This window comes from Plasmodium vivax, chromosome 14 (assembly GCF_000002415.2).
Source record: "Plasmodium vivax chromosome 14, whole genome shotgun sequence".
Lineage (NCBI taxonomy): Eukaryota > Apicomplexa > Aconoidasida > Haemosporida > Plasmodiidae > Plasmodium > Plasmodium vivax.
Genome location: NC_009919.1, coordinates 1,230,100 through 1,245,446, shown reverse-complemented (window position 1 = coordinate 1,245,446; position 15,347 = coordinate 1,230,100). Strand labels below are relative to the sequence as shown.

At 43.1% G+C, this 15,347-nt stretch overlaps 2 protein-coding genes across 2 annotated transcripts, besides 7 other annotated features; both read left to right on the top strand.

Annotated features, from left to right (window-relative positions):
• Positions 1–67: 67 nt before the first annotated feature.
• Positions 68–96: a microsatellite.
• A 26-nt stretch (positions 97–122) lies between these two features.
• On the top strand, positions 123–3,989 carry PVX_123210 (hypothetical protein, conserved; the record flags this gene model as incomplete). The annotated part of the gene is made up of 2 exons (XM_001617155.1): positions 123–315; positions 522–3,989. 2 exons carry the CDS (start codon positions 123–125, stop codon positions 3,668–3,670), a joined length of 3,342 nt encoding a protein of 1,113 aa, XP_001617205.1. The 3' UTR covers positions 3,671–3,989.
• Positions 447–480: a microsatellite.
• A 2,871-nt stretch (positions 3,990–6,860) lies between the features above and the next one.
• Positions 6,861–6,918: a microsatellite.
• Positions 6,919–9,272: 2,354 nt separating this feature from the next.
• PVX_123205 (CAF1 ribonuclease domain containing protein) lies at positions 9,273–15,347 on the top strand (the record flags this gene model as incomplete). The annotated part of the gene is made up of 1 exon (XM_001617154.1): positions 9,273–15,347. The coding sequence occupies one exon, from the start codon at positions 9,273–9,275 to the stop codon at positions 15,345–15,347; it is 6,075 nt and encodes a 2,024-aa protein (XP_001617204.1).
• Positions 10,755–10,781: a microsatellite.
• Positions 11,003–11,044: a microsatellite.
• Positions 11,509–11,536: a microsatellite.
• Positions 13,101–13,125: a microsatellite.

Below are 15,347 nucleotides of genomic sequence, written 5' to 3'. Positions count from 1 at the left end.
TTCGTTTTAAAAACATATGACATTAGTTACATGCCCTGATTGTAAAACCAAACCGTTCATTTGTAACATGGAGATATGAGCACGCCTCGCGATATTTAACTGAAAAATTAACTGCTCCAAAAATGTTGTTCCCTTTTTTCCTTTGCTTTGTAGCACTTTTAACGAAATTGACATTTCAAAAGCATATACCTTACTCTAACATCGCATCGCTAATTGGCCACGTCAATTTTATCGTGCCGACGTCGAATCTGTTGAACAGCTCTGTTCTCCTTTCAAGTGTCAACGGCAATGTGGGGTTTCTAAATTACAAAACAGGTTAGAGCTTCGCCAACTGGGCGGGAAATCCCCCTTTGTGGGGGGTACACCCTATGTGCGCAATAGTGTGTGCAGGGTGATTCCTTGCGTTCACCTCGCTGCAATGCGGATGCCCCACGGGTATCTCCCCATGCTGTGTAAGCAAATAAAAGAGGCACTTGAACACTGCGTCCATTCCCCTTTTTTCTGTTCCTGCGCCCAATTAGGCACCCTCGATTATGTGAAAAACCATCGAGAAAATGAGAAAATAAAAAAACTGCACGGAGATGACAACCACGCAGCTGTGTTGATATGTAGAGACCCTTTGGAAGAAAATGCAGTTGAAGCTAATTACACAAATGATGGGGAGGCGTACTCATACATTAACGTGTACAGCACGCTGGACGCACATCTGCTGAGCTCCTTCGAGTATAGGAATGAAAAAATTGAAGATTTTTTAATTAAAGAAGAGAACATATTTATCCTCCTGCGCAACAGAATAGATGTAGGCAATATAAGCAGCAACAAAATGAACTCGCTAATTTTTCAGGAGCTAAATTTAAAATGCATTTATGCCAAAGTGATCGGGGTGGATAACATGAAGGTGTCCCTATTCTATGTGGACGCTGAATTTTCTGGCCACTTAGCACTTGTGAACGTTGCAAGTAGGAGTCTAGAAAATGACACCAAAATTAGCCAACTTAAGGTGAACGAAAAAATGGTTAATTACGTAAATGTAGTGAACAACAGAAGCGTTATTGTGGTGTATAATGAGGAGCTCCTCCAGTGGGTAGAATTACTAGAGGGGGGGAATAAGTACCTCTATGGGTCTGTGTCAATAGGTGGGCACGATGACAAGGCGGGGAAGGAAGAGACAAACGAACGAGCAAATAACGTAGATATTGGAGAAACCACTGGAAAGCACAACCCCCTTAGGGATGACTCCATGGCGCAGTGGAACACGGAAAATTGCTTCGTCGTACAGCTGGGGGGGAACCAACTTGTGTACTCCTACAACGATGAGAAGATGCACTTGGTAAAGGAGAAGGACAAAAATGAAGCCATAGGGTACTACATAAATGAGTATAAAGAAAAGGAGATCATATTTGCAGAAGATAAGGGTAGCAAAATTGTTATTAAAAAGGCGGGGAAGGAAGGAACTCTCCCCCTGAATGTTCTAAACAAAAGTAGTAACGTATACTACCACGCAGAGATGATAATCGGTTTACATAATAGGGAAGAAAAGGCCAACTACTTCTTTAGTGTGTACAGTGATTCATCCCTCACTGTGTATAAAAATGACCACGTGCATTATTCGAGAGAAGAATCGCTAGCGTACGTGGAGCAACTGCATTTTTACAACTTCCAACATTTGAAAAAAAAAAGAGCAAAACATTCCTATGATACGACTCAATTTCATTTAATGAAAGAGTTGGAGAGCTACATAAAGGACAAAATAAATTCTTTTAATAAACCTTTCCTAGAAGATGTTATGAAAAAAAAAGCGGAAAAGTCCCTGCTCCCATTTAACTTTTTTTACCTATCCCATGGGGATAAAATGAACTTGCTCAATATTTGCATGGAGAAAAAGAAGAAGGCCGATTTGTTAGCTAACTACGAGAGGGAAAGGAAACCATCCGATGGAAAAGCTCCCGGGAGTGATGCACATAGCATGCGCAGCGGCGATCATACCTTCAACCTTATGAATGACATGATCGAAGAGGCGTTTAAAAAGTATGAACAAAATCAGAGCGGCAAATACGCTGGGAGCTCCGTAATCCTCGTCTCCACACGCAACAATTTCATCTTCGCCATACACCTGTACACGGGCCTTATACTGTACAAAATTGATGGCAATAAATTTAAAGGCGTAAAGGAAGTGCTCTCTCCAAAATGGAACTGTGAGCAGCTCTTCAGTTTGAATAAGGACAACTGGTCCGAATTGGACAACGGGAAGAAAATAATCTTCCTGAATAACCAGAAGGGGTGCCCCCCCTGGGGGGCAGACCCCGCTAGCGAAGGGGAATGCAGCAAAAGTGAGCCGAGCAAAGGCGAGCAGAGCAAAGATCAACCCAGTTCAAACCAACCCGGCCCAAACCAACCCAGTTCAAGCCATCCCAACGGAGGGGACCTCCTAAATTATAGCAACGGAGTGCACCTGTTTAAAAGCTTCACCAAAGACACGGTAATTGCGATCTTTAAAGGGGACAATTTTGCGCACATAGTCATCTTTGACATATTAAGTGGGTCCATCATTTTTGAGGAGAAACTCGAGTCCTTTGACATTAAGAACATTTTTATCGACCGAAGAGGCTCGTCAATTCTGGCGGTGGACAACTCGCTGAATGTGAAGGTGGTGCCCGTTCCGGCTAGCAGCTCGACCAGCGGCTCGACCAGCGACCCAGAGGATGACCTATTTTTTTACCGCATGAACGGGTCGAGCAACTTCATCGAAGGCTTCAAGCTGACCAGCTCGCCGCGCAAAAAGGGACCCGGGAGCGAACTGGGGCTAATACGAACCTACTCGATAAATCTGCACAAGGAAAAACTGGAGGTTTTTTCCAAGTCGATAACAAAGAAGGACACCTTTTACCCAATCAAAATAAATAAAGACGCGTCCATATGCTACAAGTACGTGAATGATAACATCATATCATACATAACAAGCGTCGAACAGAAGGAGGGCATCACATATACGCTCTACATCATTGATGGCATTACTGGAGATCTTATTATTTCGAAAGTGTTAGACAAGCACACGAACCCACCTTTCCATTTAATGATAAGTGAAAATTTTGTCATTTTAAATTATTTTAATGCGAACTTGAAAAAATATATCATTCAGGTTATTGAAATACTGCTGGATAAGAAGGACCCCGGCTTCTTCAATTTGATAACTTCCAAAAAGGAAAAAATTGTGGATTTATTTGACCAGAAGAAGAAGATCCTCGTAAATGAAAAAAATTACATCATTGATCATAACGTCAAATCTTTTAATTTTACAGAAACGAAAAGAGGAATAACAAATAAACATATTTTGCTTCTTCTTGATTCGAACAAAATAACCTCCTTAATTTTGGGGCCAGAGAAAGATCAAAATGTGTATAAAAATTTGAACACGTTCATTACGCAAACGGATATTTTATACAATTCTAGGGGGTTCATATCTAATGAAAGTTTGCTAGAATCTACTACGCTCGTATTTTCGTGGGGAAACTATCTCTATTTCACTTGTTATCAGCCGAACGGATCATTTGACACCATCGAAAATTTTAATTTACTCCTACTTCTCTTTTTAATCATTTTGGTGTTCATTGGTACGTACATATCTTACATAAGGAGGATAAACAAAACTGTGTATGCCAAGTGGGCCTGAGTTGGGCCCTCACCAGTGGGGGGGATACGAAGCGACTGCTCTCGTTCCTTCATAAAATGTAGTCCCACGTGTGGGCGCACATATGGATATACAGGTGCGTAGTGAAGTGCAACTTTGACCTGATGGGAGACTTGGAATTTTTTTGAAAAAAATCGCCAGTTTTTTCCCCGTCCCTTCCATAATTATTTTATTTATTAACTTATTTATTATCTATGTATCTACTTTTTTGTCGAATTTACATTTAGATGAATTTTTTTAAAAAATGAAAGAAAAAAAAGCTTGTCACTTAAAGCGCCATTTTTTAATTAAAAAAGTGTTTTTTTTTTTTTTTTTTTTTTGCTTCCCTTTTCATGTGTCCTTATAAAACCACTGTGCATACATATATGTGTATACGTATATTTGCGTGTGTGTGTGCACCTTTCAGCCCTCTCAGAACGGGGAGAGCTAAACTCATTTTAGTGTTCCTTTCCCTTCATATGAACCTCTGGATGGGCCGCGGCTGCTGCGGAAGCTGCAGGGCCACCCATATGTTTCAGCATAATAACAGAGTATTCGTTGGTTTGTATACGTATAAAACAGCAAACATTTTTATTATCACACCTACTTTATAAGTACATACTACGTTTCAAGTAGGAAGGTAGCAAACACACTGCTGAAAAATGCCAACAGGGCCTCCTGTAAAAACATAGCTTTCTACTTTAAGAGGATGGTGGGTAGGGGGGAAAAGGTCCCCCTTTTTTTTCATGAATTATTTGGTGACGTGTTACCCGTTTTAGCCCTTCCTAGGTGTGACTACAACGGGTGATTATTTTTTTGGAACATTTAATCGAGCCAGTGGGTCAGCCACCCGCTCGCATGTAATCGCATTTCACTTCCTTCAATAGTTCCCTGCAAATCTGAACGTTTTAAATGCGCTAATATGATCAAAGGTGGGAAAAATCCCATAATGAGTACAGGGTAGACAAAATTAAGCCGTCCGACGGCTGCCAACACGAAATGGGCTACTTTTCATTATGGACGGATAGCTGAGCTAAAACCTTCATCATTCTGTTTCATAAGAGTACATCTATATCTACACCTTTAAATGTGTAATAAACGGAAAATGTACCTCCACTTTGGTTAATTTGAAAAAAAGACGGAACAATTTCATCGGTGTGAAATATAAAAGAGGATTCTCCATCCGCCGATTTGACCTACTAGCGCTTTAAATTTTTATACGTATTCTGCCAGATGGCAGTCATGGATGATGCGCGAATGATTTTATTTTTTTTGTAGGGGGGGAAAAAGAGTTCCTTCCCCATCTGTACACGCGAACATTTCTAAGTACACTTCGGCATATTACAACCAAATGAGCGAGGCGATCGACAGAATCGCATGTAGAAAGAACAATTGTGCGTTTACTGTGTGCACACTTGTATGCATATAATATACTTACACGTGCAAATGGCCCTGCCATGAAATGACAAATTTTTCCAAGGGGACATTGCGCTGTAGTGTCCACCGGCGCGGCGTAATATTTACGTTTTTCCCTTTACACGCTCGTCAATCGTTTAAGGATTGCTTTATTTACACCCAATTTTGCACATTTCCCAGTTGCCTTTCTTTTAACAATTTAAGTCATTTACCATACGATGGAAAGAACCAAAAAAAAAAGGTACGAAATGGGGTGTACTTTTGAAGAACTCCATTATGGCGTAAAATGAAGAAGAGGGGAGGAAAACTTACCTTGCGGGTAGTTAACACTAGCAAAGAGGTACATATGGCTGAACTGTTTAATACGCATTTGACAAATAAAAAAAAAAAAAAATCGTTTGGGAGATTCCCTCCTTCGAAGGGAACACCATAACTTTTCACATAAAAATGCACAAACAAGCAATATATGTAGTGTACATATAGCATAACCTTCTTCCTTTTTGCGTAATTTCTTTCCGCTAAGCTGGAAAGGTACGCATTTAATTCTTTGCATGACGAATGCACTGGAACATTTGCGCTTTTCTTTGACTGTACGTGGGGGGGTACACTTTTTGCATTAATTTTTTTTTTTCTGTATACATGGCCTTGTAATTAAATCACTTATCCATTTTTTTGACAAAAAAAAGGTAAGATAAGAAACAAAATGGTGAAGTGGTGAGGTGAAAAAAAAAAATAAAAAACGGAAAAGGGAAAAACGGCTAAATGGCCGCTCACGCACGTAAATTTTTTCACATAGCATTATATATACGCGAAAGTCTTTTAAAGTACTAGAGATGCTATACGATGTGTTTATATTTCTTATGTGTTTTTTTCTACATTTAAAAAATGGCAAAACGTTTTCATTTATGCCACATTCACCAAAGTGATAAAAAAAAAGAGGAAGCTAAAACGAGAAGAGCTGTAAATTAAGAAGGCAGGGGTAAAAAAAAAAAATTAAAGGACAGTTTTTTCAGTTCATGAACGAACGAGTGGAAGAAACGGTAAGCGGGCAATATGCATGTAAAATGTAAATTGTAAAATGGTAAAATATATATATATAACATATTGCATATGTTAACATTGCGCATGTATAGGATGAGAAACGCTGCGTAGCAGGTAAATATTCCTTTTCAAACATGCGCATATCATGCGTACAATATATATATGTACGTAATACACGCTGATTTAAGTATATATGCGCTACCCCCCCCCTTTGCAATTCCCGAAGAAAAGAAATGGTATACATGCTTACTCGGCAATTACATTATTATATATATACACGTATACATTTTTAACCGTTTTGAAATAAAGCAAAACCCGCCAGCCCCGCAAAACGTAAACCCGTGTTAAACCCTTTTTTTTTTTTTTTTTCCTCACCCTTTCGTCAATTTTTTATCCATTTTTTATACATTTTTGCTACTTCAAAGGGAGAAAAAAAAAAGAAATTTTGTTTTTACCTGCCATTCTTTTTTCTTACAAGTATTATATTTTTTTTTGCATGATAAAATGTTATAATAGAGAAAAATAGTCATTAAAATGAAAGTGATATTTCTTGCATAATTTTTACGTAAGTTGAAAAATTACCAATAAAATATGCAAATTTCATCGCAAAGCTATGCCAAAAACATGAAGTGAAAAAAACTTATGTGAATGGAACAAAGATATATGTACGTATGGAATACGTCAGTATAAATATACTCCTTGCGTGACCATTGGCTCCTTTCAAATGTATGCTTTTTTACATTACGTTTTGTGAAGCTGTGAAGTGCTCCTCCCAATGTACGCGCAGCGTATATATGTACACGTGTATGCTTAACAAGTCATACGTACCAGCTATGTACGTAAGTACATAGGTACATATGTACATACGCATATACGTACATGTATATGTATGTTCTGTACACAAGCACGCGCTGTGCCGAATGACACGTTCGCATCGTTCATGTGAGGGCACATATTAAGCCTAACGGAAAAGGCATTGTTTTTCATCCCGCACTGCGTGGATATATATGCGTGCATATATATGGGTGTATACATATGCGTGTATACATATGCGTGTATTCATATGCGTGTATATATATGCGTACTTCCATGTGCACATATCCATATGCGCAACCCATGTGCGTGTAAGCATTGCATATATATATGCGTACGTGCGAAGCCGGAATAGCCCCCTCCTTGATGAAAATCATTTTCAGGGCATTTTTTCCACCTAAGGTGCACGAAAAAAAAATCTGAAAAACGAGTCAGTTGCTTTGGGAAAAGCAAAGCGAAGAAAAATGATTCATCGTGTGGCATAGCAACCACTGCGTTTTGCCAAGTGCGACGAAGCGGTGTGCACGAGTATACACGTGGGTGTACGCTGCGCGGATGCGTACATATGCGTATATATACGTACGTATATTTGCATATATTTATATATATTTTATATATATATATTATATATATTGTATATATTGTATATATTGTATATATTATATATATTTATATATAAATGCATCGTTGTACGCATGTTCACATGTGCACATGTACGTGTTCCCCGTGAGCGTGCCTCCACAACGCGTGTGCCACTGTTGACGCACCTCCTTATGTGCACCCCCGCGTGTTCGCCCCACGTGTGCTTGCGCATGTGCGTGTAGGTATAGAGCACATATGCCTCAGCGTACGTCGTTCCACCTCCACCACACATACGCTCATCCCGGTGCATTTCCTTTTTTTGTTCGTGTGATCGTTTGTTAATTATTTCGCAATAGGATGTTTTTGCTGCCAACGAGCATCATGTTAGCGTTTTAAAACACTCCATTTGAGAAAGTTAAAACTTTTCACATGTGCCTTGTTTCGTTACGCATGTGCATATGCGCGTGTGAGCAAGTATGCATAAACGAGTGCTGACATGCGTGTAAATGCGTGTAAAAGCGAGTACATATGAGCAAGCACGCGTGAATGCACATGTGGATATCTGTGCTCTGCATATGCGTACCATCTGTATACATGTACCACGTACCATGTACAAATGTACATATGTACCTATGCGTAAATGTACCAAGAAACATTTTGAAGCTTCCTCCATTTTTGTTTTTATTTTTTTTGTAAATTAAAAAATTACATACCAGCCATACCAGCCTTTTTTTTTGGAAAAACAATTTTTATTGCGTTTTTATGTGCACAATTTTTGGATAAGCGAAAGAAAGAAAGAAAGTGAAAAGATAAAACATTAAATATTACATGTTAACTCCTTTGATTGTTTTTCATTTCGCGAATTGTTTATGCCAAGTAAGAGTCATAAGGACAAACCAGCAAAACGGCAAAGAGTGTAACAGCGAAACAGCAAAACAGCGAAACAGCAAAACAGCGAAACAACAAAACAGCAAAACAACAGCAGCAGCCGCAACTGCAACTGCGAGCGTGACCTTGCCGAGGGCGCTCACCTTCGCGAAAAGCCAAACACTTTTTGCTCGCCAAACGATTGTGAACGTAGGAGCTGCATTTCGCACCCGAAGAGCAGGGGCCGTCGTGTATGTTTGCGCGCGCGTGAGTCATCTACGCTAGCGCGCCCCCCCCCTTTTGCCTTGGTGTGCACATACTACATGCAAACATATGTGTACATATTCGAATATCCACGCACGTACATATTCCCACGTGCATTTGCACACTTGCACGTACAGTAGAAAATCTTCGCACGAAAGTAAACCCCTAAACATAGTAGTACAGCTTCCCGTACATACAGTGGTACACGTACTTGCCCACCGACCCCTTCGCACGCCCGCACGCCCAGGCGCGCTTGAGTATGCATACGTATGCATAAACATGTATGCTAACGCACGCACGCATATATACATGAAAAAACGACTGACGGTAGTGGTGATTGCTTTAAACGTATTTGAACTGGGTTGAAAGTGCACCTGTATATGGCATGTACAGAAAGGGGAAGCAGCAGTAGAGAGAGAGAGAGTATATAACTGCAACCGCAACCGCACCAACGAACTGCAGCAACGGAAGCAGCGAACACCCATCGCGTAGCGGAAGTGGCAAGCAAGCGAGGAGCAGCGACACAGAGAGAGAGACAGATAGAGAGAAAGACACACAGACAGACACACACACTGAGGGATCACCGTGCAAGGTTAAATGCATCATAAGATAAAAAATTTACATGTCATACATGGATGAGAGAACGAAAATCGTAGACGTATGGGCAAATAATCTAGAGGAGGAATTTGAACGAATCCGGGATGTAGTCGAAAATCATCCCTATGTTGCTATCGATACAGAATTTCCAGGAATCGTTGCTAGGCCAACAGGAAATGTAATAGATTATAATTACCAAACAATAAAATGCAATGTAGACTTGTTGAAGGTGATACAATTGGGAGTTACCTTTTCTAATGGGAAAGGGGAGCTACCGAAGGTATCAACATGGCAATTCAATTTTAAGTTTGATTTAGAAAGTGATATGTATGCTCAGAATTCTATAGACTTCCTAAAGCTCAGTGGAATAAATTTTGAAAAACATCAGTCCCTAGGTATCGAGTTGCTGCATTTTGGGGAAGTTATTATGTCCTCAGGTCTTGTTATGAATGAAGACGTCAAATGGATATCTTTTCATGGTTGCTATGATTTTGCTTATCTGTTAAAAATACTAACTTGCTGTGCTTTACCGCATAATGAAATTGCCTTTTTTGATCTACTGAATGATTTTTTCCCCTCTCTGTACGATATAAAATATTTGCTGCTAAATTTGAACATCAAGCAATTAAGTAGGACCTATTCCTTGCAAAAAATTAGCGAAATTTTAAGTGTGAAGAGGATCGGAAGACAACACCAGGCTGGTTCGGACTCCCTCGTGACATGCAAAACCTTTTTCAAATTGCTCGAGCTGTATTTTGATAACAAAATAGATGACAAGAAGTATTCGGGCATTATATACGGCTTGGGGTCCACCATAAAGAATTACAATCCCAAGTTGGAGGACAATCCGCACAAATTTAACAGCGCCAATCATTATGGCAGTGGCTACGTGAAGGGCAACAACAACGCGCATGGGGCCGGCGGCCACTGCTACGGCGGAGCCAACTGCGCGGGCGCGTATGGCTGCGGCTATGGCGCCAACTACGGTTGCAGTTATGGCGGCAATCATAGCGGCAATCATAGTGCCAACCATAGCGGAACTCACAGTGCCAACCACAGCGGGAACCACAGCGACAACAACGACAGCGAGGAGCGAAGCAAAGAATGCAACCACATGTACATGGAGGGGAAGAACTGCATGCTGCACACACACAACAACCACATGCTCAGCTCCTATCTGGAGAACAAAGAATACCAAATCAGCTTCAGCAAGGACGCCGTCAAGGGCAACGTTAAAAGTGACATGCTGTATAACCTCTATGCAGATATGAACCAAAATAACTACAACACGATTGCGAATGTAGGAAATGTAATCCCGAACAACATTGTTGGCCTCTGTTCATATGACAACGGCGCTGTGAATAACCTGGGCTTTGCCAAGTACAGCACCCACCCGCAGATGGTTAACATGAATGCCGTGAACGCCAAGTCGCTGCGGGCCCTGGCTAATAGCGACGCGCATGCGAACAGCCTTAGTGGTGGCGACAGCGGAAGCAACAGCGCCAACGGGAGTGGAAGCGGGAGTGGCGGAAGTGGCAGCGGAAATGGCGGCGGAAGTGGAAGTGGAAATGGAAATGGAAGTGGGAATGGCAAAAATAACGGCAAGGGAGGAGGAAAGGGCGACAGCAAAGGGGACGGCAAGGGGAACTCCAAAAGTGCTAACAAAAATAATAGCAAGAACAACTGCAAGAATAACGGCAACGGCGGTGGCAACAGCGGCGGCAACAGCGGCGGCAATAACGGAGGCAACAATGGGGGAAATAACGGAGGAAGCAGTGGAGGCAACGCTGGCGGCAACGGCGCGGGGCATAGCGGCGGTCACGGAGGAGGTCACACTGGGGGAAACGCAAACGGAAATGGCCACGCCAACGGGCATGCTAACGGGCATACGAGCGGCCACAATGGAGGGAATGGCAACAGCCACGGCAACGCCAAAGGGAACGGCAAAAGCAAAGGAAACAGCAGCAGCAACAATAGCGGAAACAACAGCGGCAATAATAGCGGAAACAACAACGGCAACAGCAATGGCAGCAAAAGCAACAACAATTCCAGGGAGTTCATCAGCCCTGCGGGGAACGCCAACAAGAACAGCCTGGAAAACAACCCCAAGCCGCTCAAAAACGTGTTTAACGATCTGCCGAAAAGCCCCAGCAACGGTAATTTGAGCAACGATTTTAACATAGCCAACATCAGCAGCAGTAGCGAGCATTTGAAAAATATGAACGCAGTGGGAGGAACCGCCAATCGAAATTTTACCAACCCTAATGGAAACATCATCAGTATGAATAGCGCCAACATGAATATGAACATGAGCGGCTTGAAGAGCTCCGTCCTCTTAAACAACCTGAGCATGAGCAGTTTCAGTGGCATGAATAGCGGTGTTAATATAAGCGGGAAGAACGGCGTATCTGGCAAAGGCTGTATTCCAAGCAAAAGCGGCGTGATTGGGAAAAATGGCCCAATAGGCAAAAACAACGTTGTTGGTTTGAATATGAGCAACTTAAACAACCCGGTGGTACTCCCAAGTGGCTTAAATTTGGGCGCAAGTGGATTAGCCCTCGCGAATATAAATAATGGCATGGTGCTTAACAGCATGGGGGTGAATAATATGAATATGAACAGCTTGAGCAATAACATCGGCTTGAACCATGTACCTGTGGTTAACGTTGGAAATTTAAATTTCAAGCAAGGCGGCGGCATCGTTAGCATCAACAACAGGAGCGCCATCAACAACTGCACAGTCAGCAGTGTGAACGAGGCGAACCCAAGGCAAAGTGGCTCCATGAAAAGCCTGAACATGTCAGAAGAGAATATTATAGACGGAGTTAAGGGTGGCTACGACTTAGACAACAACAGTCCCATGGCGAGAAACGGAATTGCACTAAGCAGTATGTATGCACCTGGTGTGAACTACGCCAATGGAGGGATGGGAAGCCATAAGAATAGCGCGAGCGCAAGTGGAAAGAATAGCAATAAGAACAACAACAGTAGTAACAGCAACGGTAATGGCAGTGGCATTGGCCCCTTTTTAAATAGCGTAAATTTCGGCGCTGCCAACGTCGTGAGCAATGCAGGCCTCCAAATGAACAGCAGCGTAAACAGCTTTAAGCTTTACTCCATGCCGAACAAGTACAACTCGTTTAGTAGCTACCCCACAAGTGTGAGCAACCCGAATGATAAGGGCACTACGGACGATTGCGAAATTGATGGCGCTCTGTTTGACGGACCAGGCGGAATGCTCATCGTCGGGAATGGAAGCAACAACGGCGGTGGAAACAGTACCGCACATGTGAGCGGAAAAACGGTTTTGAATAAAAACGCGATGAACAAAGTAAACATGGCGCACATGAACTATGGCAAGAACATTCTTCCCAGTGGTGTAAATGCGAATGCCAATTTTAAGGGAAGCCACAAAAATAGTGTCCTCATGAGTAGCGACATGCCGAGCGGCCTCATGCAGAATGGCAACCTGATGAGCAAGAGTAACGAAATGGGTAGTGGAAACTTTGACGCTATAAATCTGCTGTCGCCAAATATGACCATGCTAAGGGATGACACCTGCAAGGATGAAAAAATGAACAACTTAAACAAAGCTGCAATTGCGAGTTTTCCCCTGAAGCATCCGCCACCACCTCCTCCTCCACCTCCCCCACCATCTTCATGCAGTTTGACCAACGTGATGAGTGGCATGGGCAGCGCCATGAGTAGCAGTGGTAACCATAACATCAGTGGGGAGAAGACGAAAAACAATTCCTTTATGAAGAGCCTGAGTTCCTCCTCCTCCAACAACATGGGCAGTGCTAACTTGACCAACGTGGCGCATCTAATCAGTGGCAACGAAGCGAAGATTTGCAACTTGAACATGGGCACTACTAACTACGCATCGAACCACATGCTGAAGCATAACATGAGCTTGGGCAATTTCGGCAACGTGAGTGGAAGCAACAAACTCAATTTTGCCAACATGGCTAACCCGGGCGGTTCCGTAGGCATCATTAAGAGCAACTCGCACGGTTCCGTCGGCCCCCTTGGAGGCATTGGCGGTATTGGCGGTATCAGCGGCGTTGGCGGTATTGGCAGCATTAGCGGTGTGAACCCCCTAGGCACGAACATCGTTCCCGCGTACAACGCAGCAGGCAAAGCGCCCCTTGACAGCAGCGACCCCAGAGCGAACCTCAGCTTTAACAGGAACGGCTCGAGCAACTCCAACAAAAATAACAAAAATTTTAATCAGCTGAGCGGCACCGCGAATGAGAAGAATAGCAAAAATAATGCGAAGGAAGGAAATGGCAAAAATACCGTCTTGTTAGCAACTAGCTGTGTTAGCGAAAGCGCCTATAATGCTGATGGAAGTATCATTGCAAATGGAGGTGCGCTGAGCAGCGCGAATGGCGTGAATAATGGGAGCCCCAAGAATAGCGCAGACCAGACCAAGGGAAGCACCAACACGAATGCCACCAACGGTAGCGGCAACAATGGGAAGAACGGCAAGGGTGGGAAAAATGGCAACAAGAACCACAAGCATAATAAGAACAAAAATAAGAGCGCTAACGGAGGAAGCGCCAATGGAGGAAGCGCCAATGGAGGAAGCGCCAATGGAGGAAGCGCCAATGGAGGAAGCGCCAATGGAGGAAGCGCCAATGGAGGAAGCGCCAATGGAGGAAGTGCCAACGGGGGAAGTGCCAATGGAGGCAGCGCAAACGGAGGAAGTACCAACGGAGGAAGTACCAACGGGGGAAGCGCCAACGGGGGCAGTGCCAATGGAGGCAATGCTGGGAACAGTGCGAACAGCGGCAACACGGCCATGAAAAAAAAAAGCAATGAGAAAAACGCCGCAGACAAAATGAACATCAGCAACCTGGAGCAGAATAATAACTACGACCCAGCTAGCCAAAGAAAAAATGGAAACAAAAATTTTGCCAGCATTGTAAAGGAGGAGGAAGAAGGTGCCAAGTTTACAGGCGCAAATGTGCAGCCAAATGATGAGAAGAAAAATGCCCCAATCGATAAAAATGCGTACAACAGCTTTTTAAATAATATGAATTATTTCAAGGCGGACAATGTGAAGGTGTACAATAGGGGAGGCATAGGAGCAGTGGGTGGTGCACCTGTAGCTGTAACGGGAGGGTATGGAAAGAACGCCGCGCAGCAGTTGGCCGTAAAAAATAACTTCCTCAATAACCCCATGTGCGATAGCGAAAGCGTGTTGCATAATTTGAGTAGTGCAAATATAATTAACGATATGAACACTCCGGACATTATGAGCCCCCCACATGTGCACACTTATGCCAACAGTGGTAACGCAGGAGGAAGCGCCGTCGACGTCAACGCGGACATTCAGTACCTCGCCAGCATGAAGAATAGCAAAGGCGGAAACAACTACGCCGATGTTTTGCATGGGAAAATGAACAACTTTAATATGATGAACATGAGCAAGATGGGCAGTGCGGCTAATGCGGCCAAGAATAACGTGGGTCCTTTGATGAGCGGCCCGTTGAGCGGCATAGGCGGCGGTATAAGCGGAGGTTTAAGCGGCGCTTTAAGCGGCGGCCACGGTGGCAAGCACAACAGCAGCAGCACGGCCGAAAACGCCAGCGCGAACGGAGGCGCCCTCAACAATCTTCTCAGCAAAAAAATGGGCAAGGACAACCTAAGCATGATAAACCATGCCATGATGAATAACCTTAACCTGAACAACATTTATGCGAACAGCGACACGAACGCGTTTAGCAAAATGAATGTTAGCCACAAGGGAGGCAGTGTGAGCAACTCGAATTTTTACTTTAACGGTGAAGGCGCAACAGGTGTAGTAGCGCGAAACCAGCCATATTACAATTCGTACGCCGAATCCTTTTCAGACAAAGTAGCCAACAAATCATTTATCGAGAAGAGTGGTAACATACCGTCTTCCATTTACAGTGGTAAGAGGGAGGAACCCAGCATGAGCATGTATAACTACGTTGACAGTAATAACTTTTTGGAGAAAAACGCAATTCTCGCGGACAAGTACGAGGCAATGGAATCGCCCCAAGACAACATGTTTAACTATCCCAGTTACGAGTTTAAAAATAAAGAAAGAAAGTTTTTTTACGACGCGTAG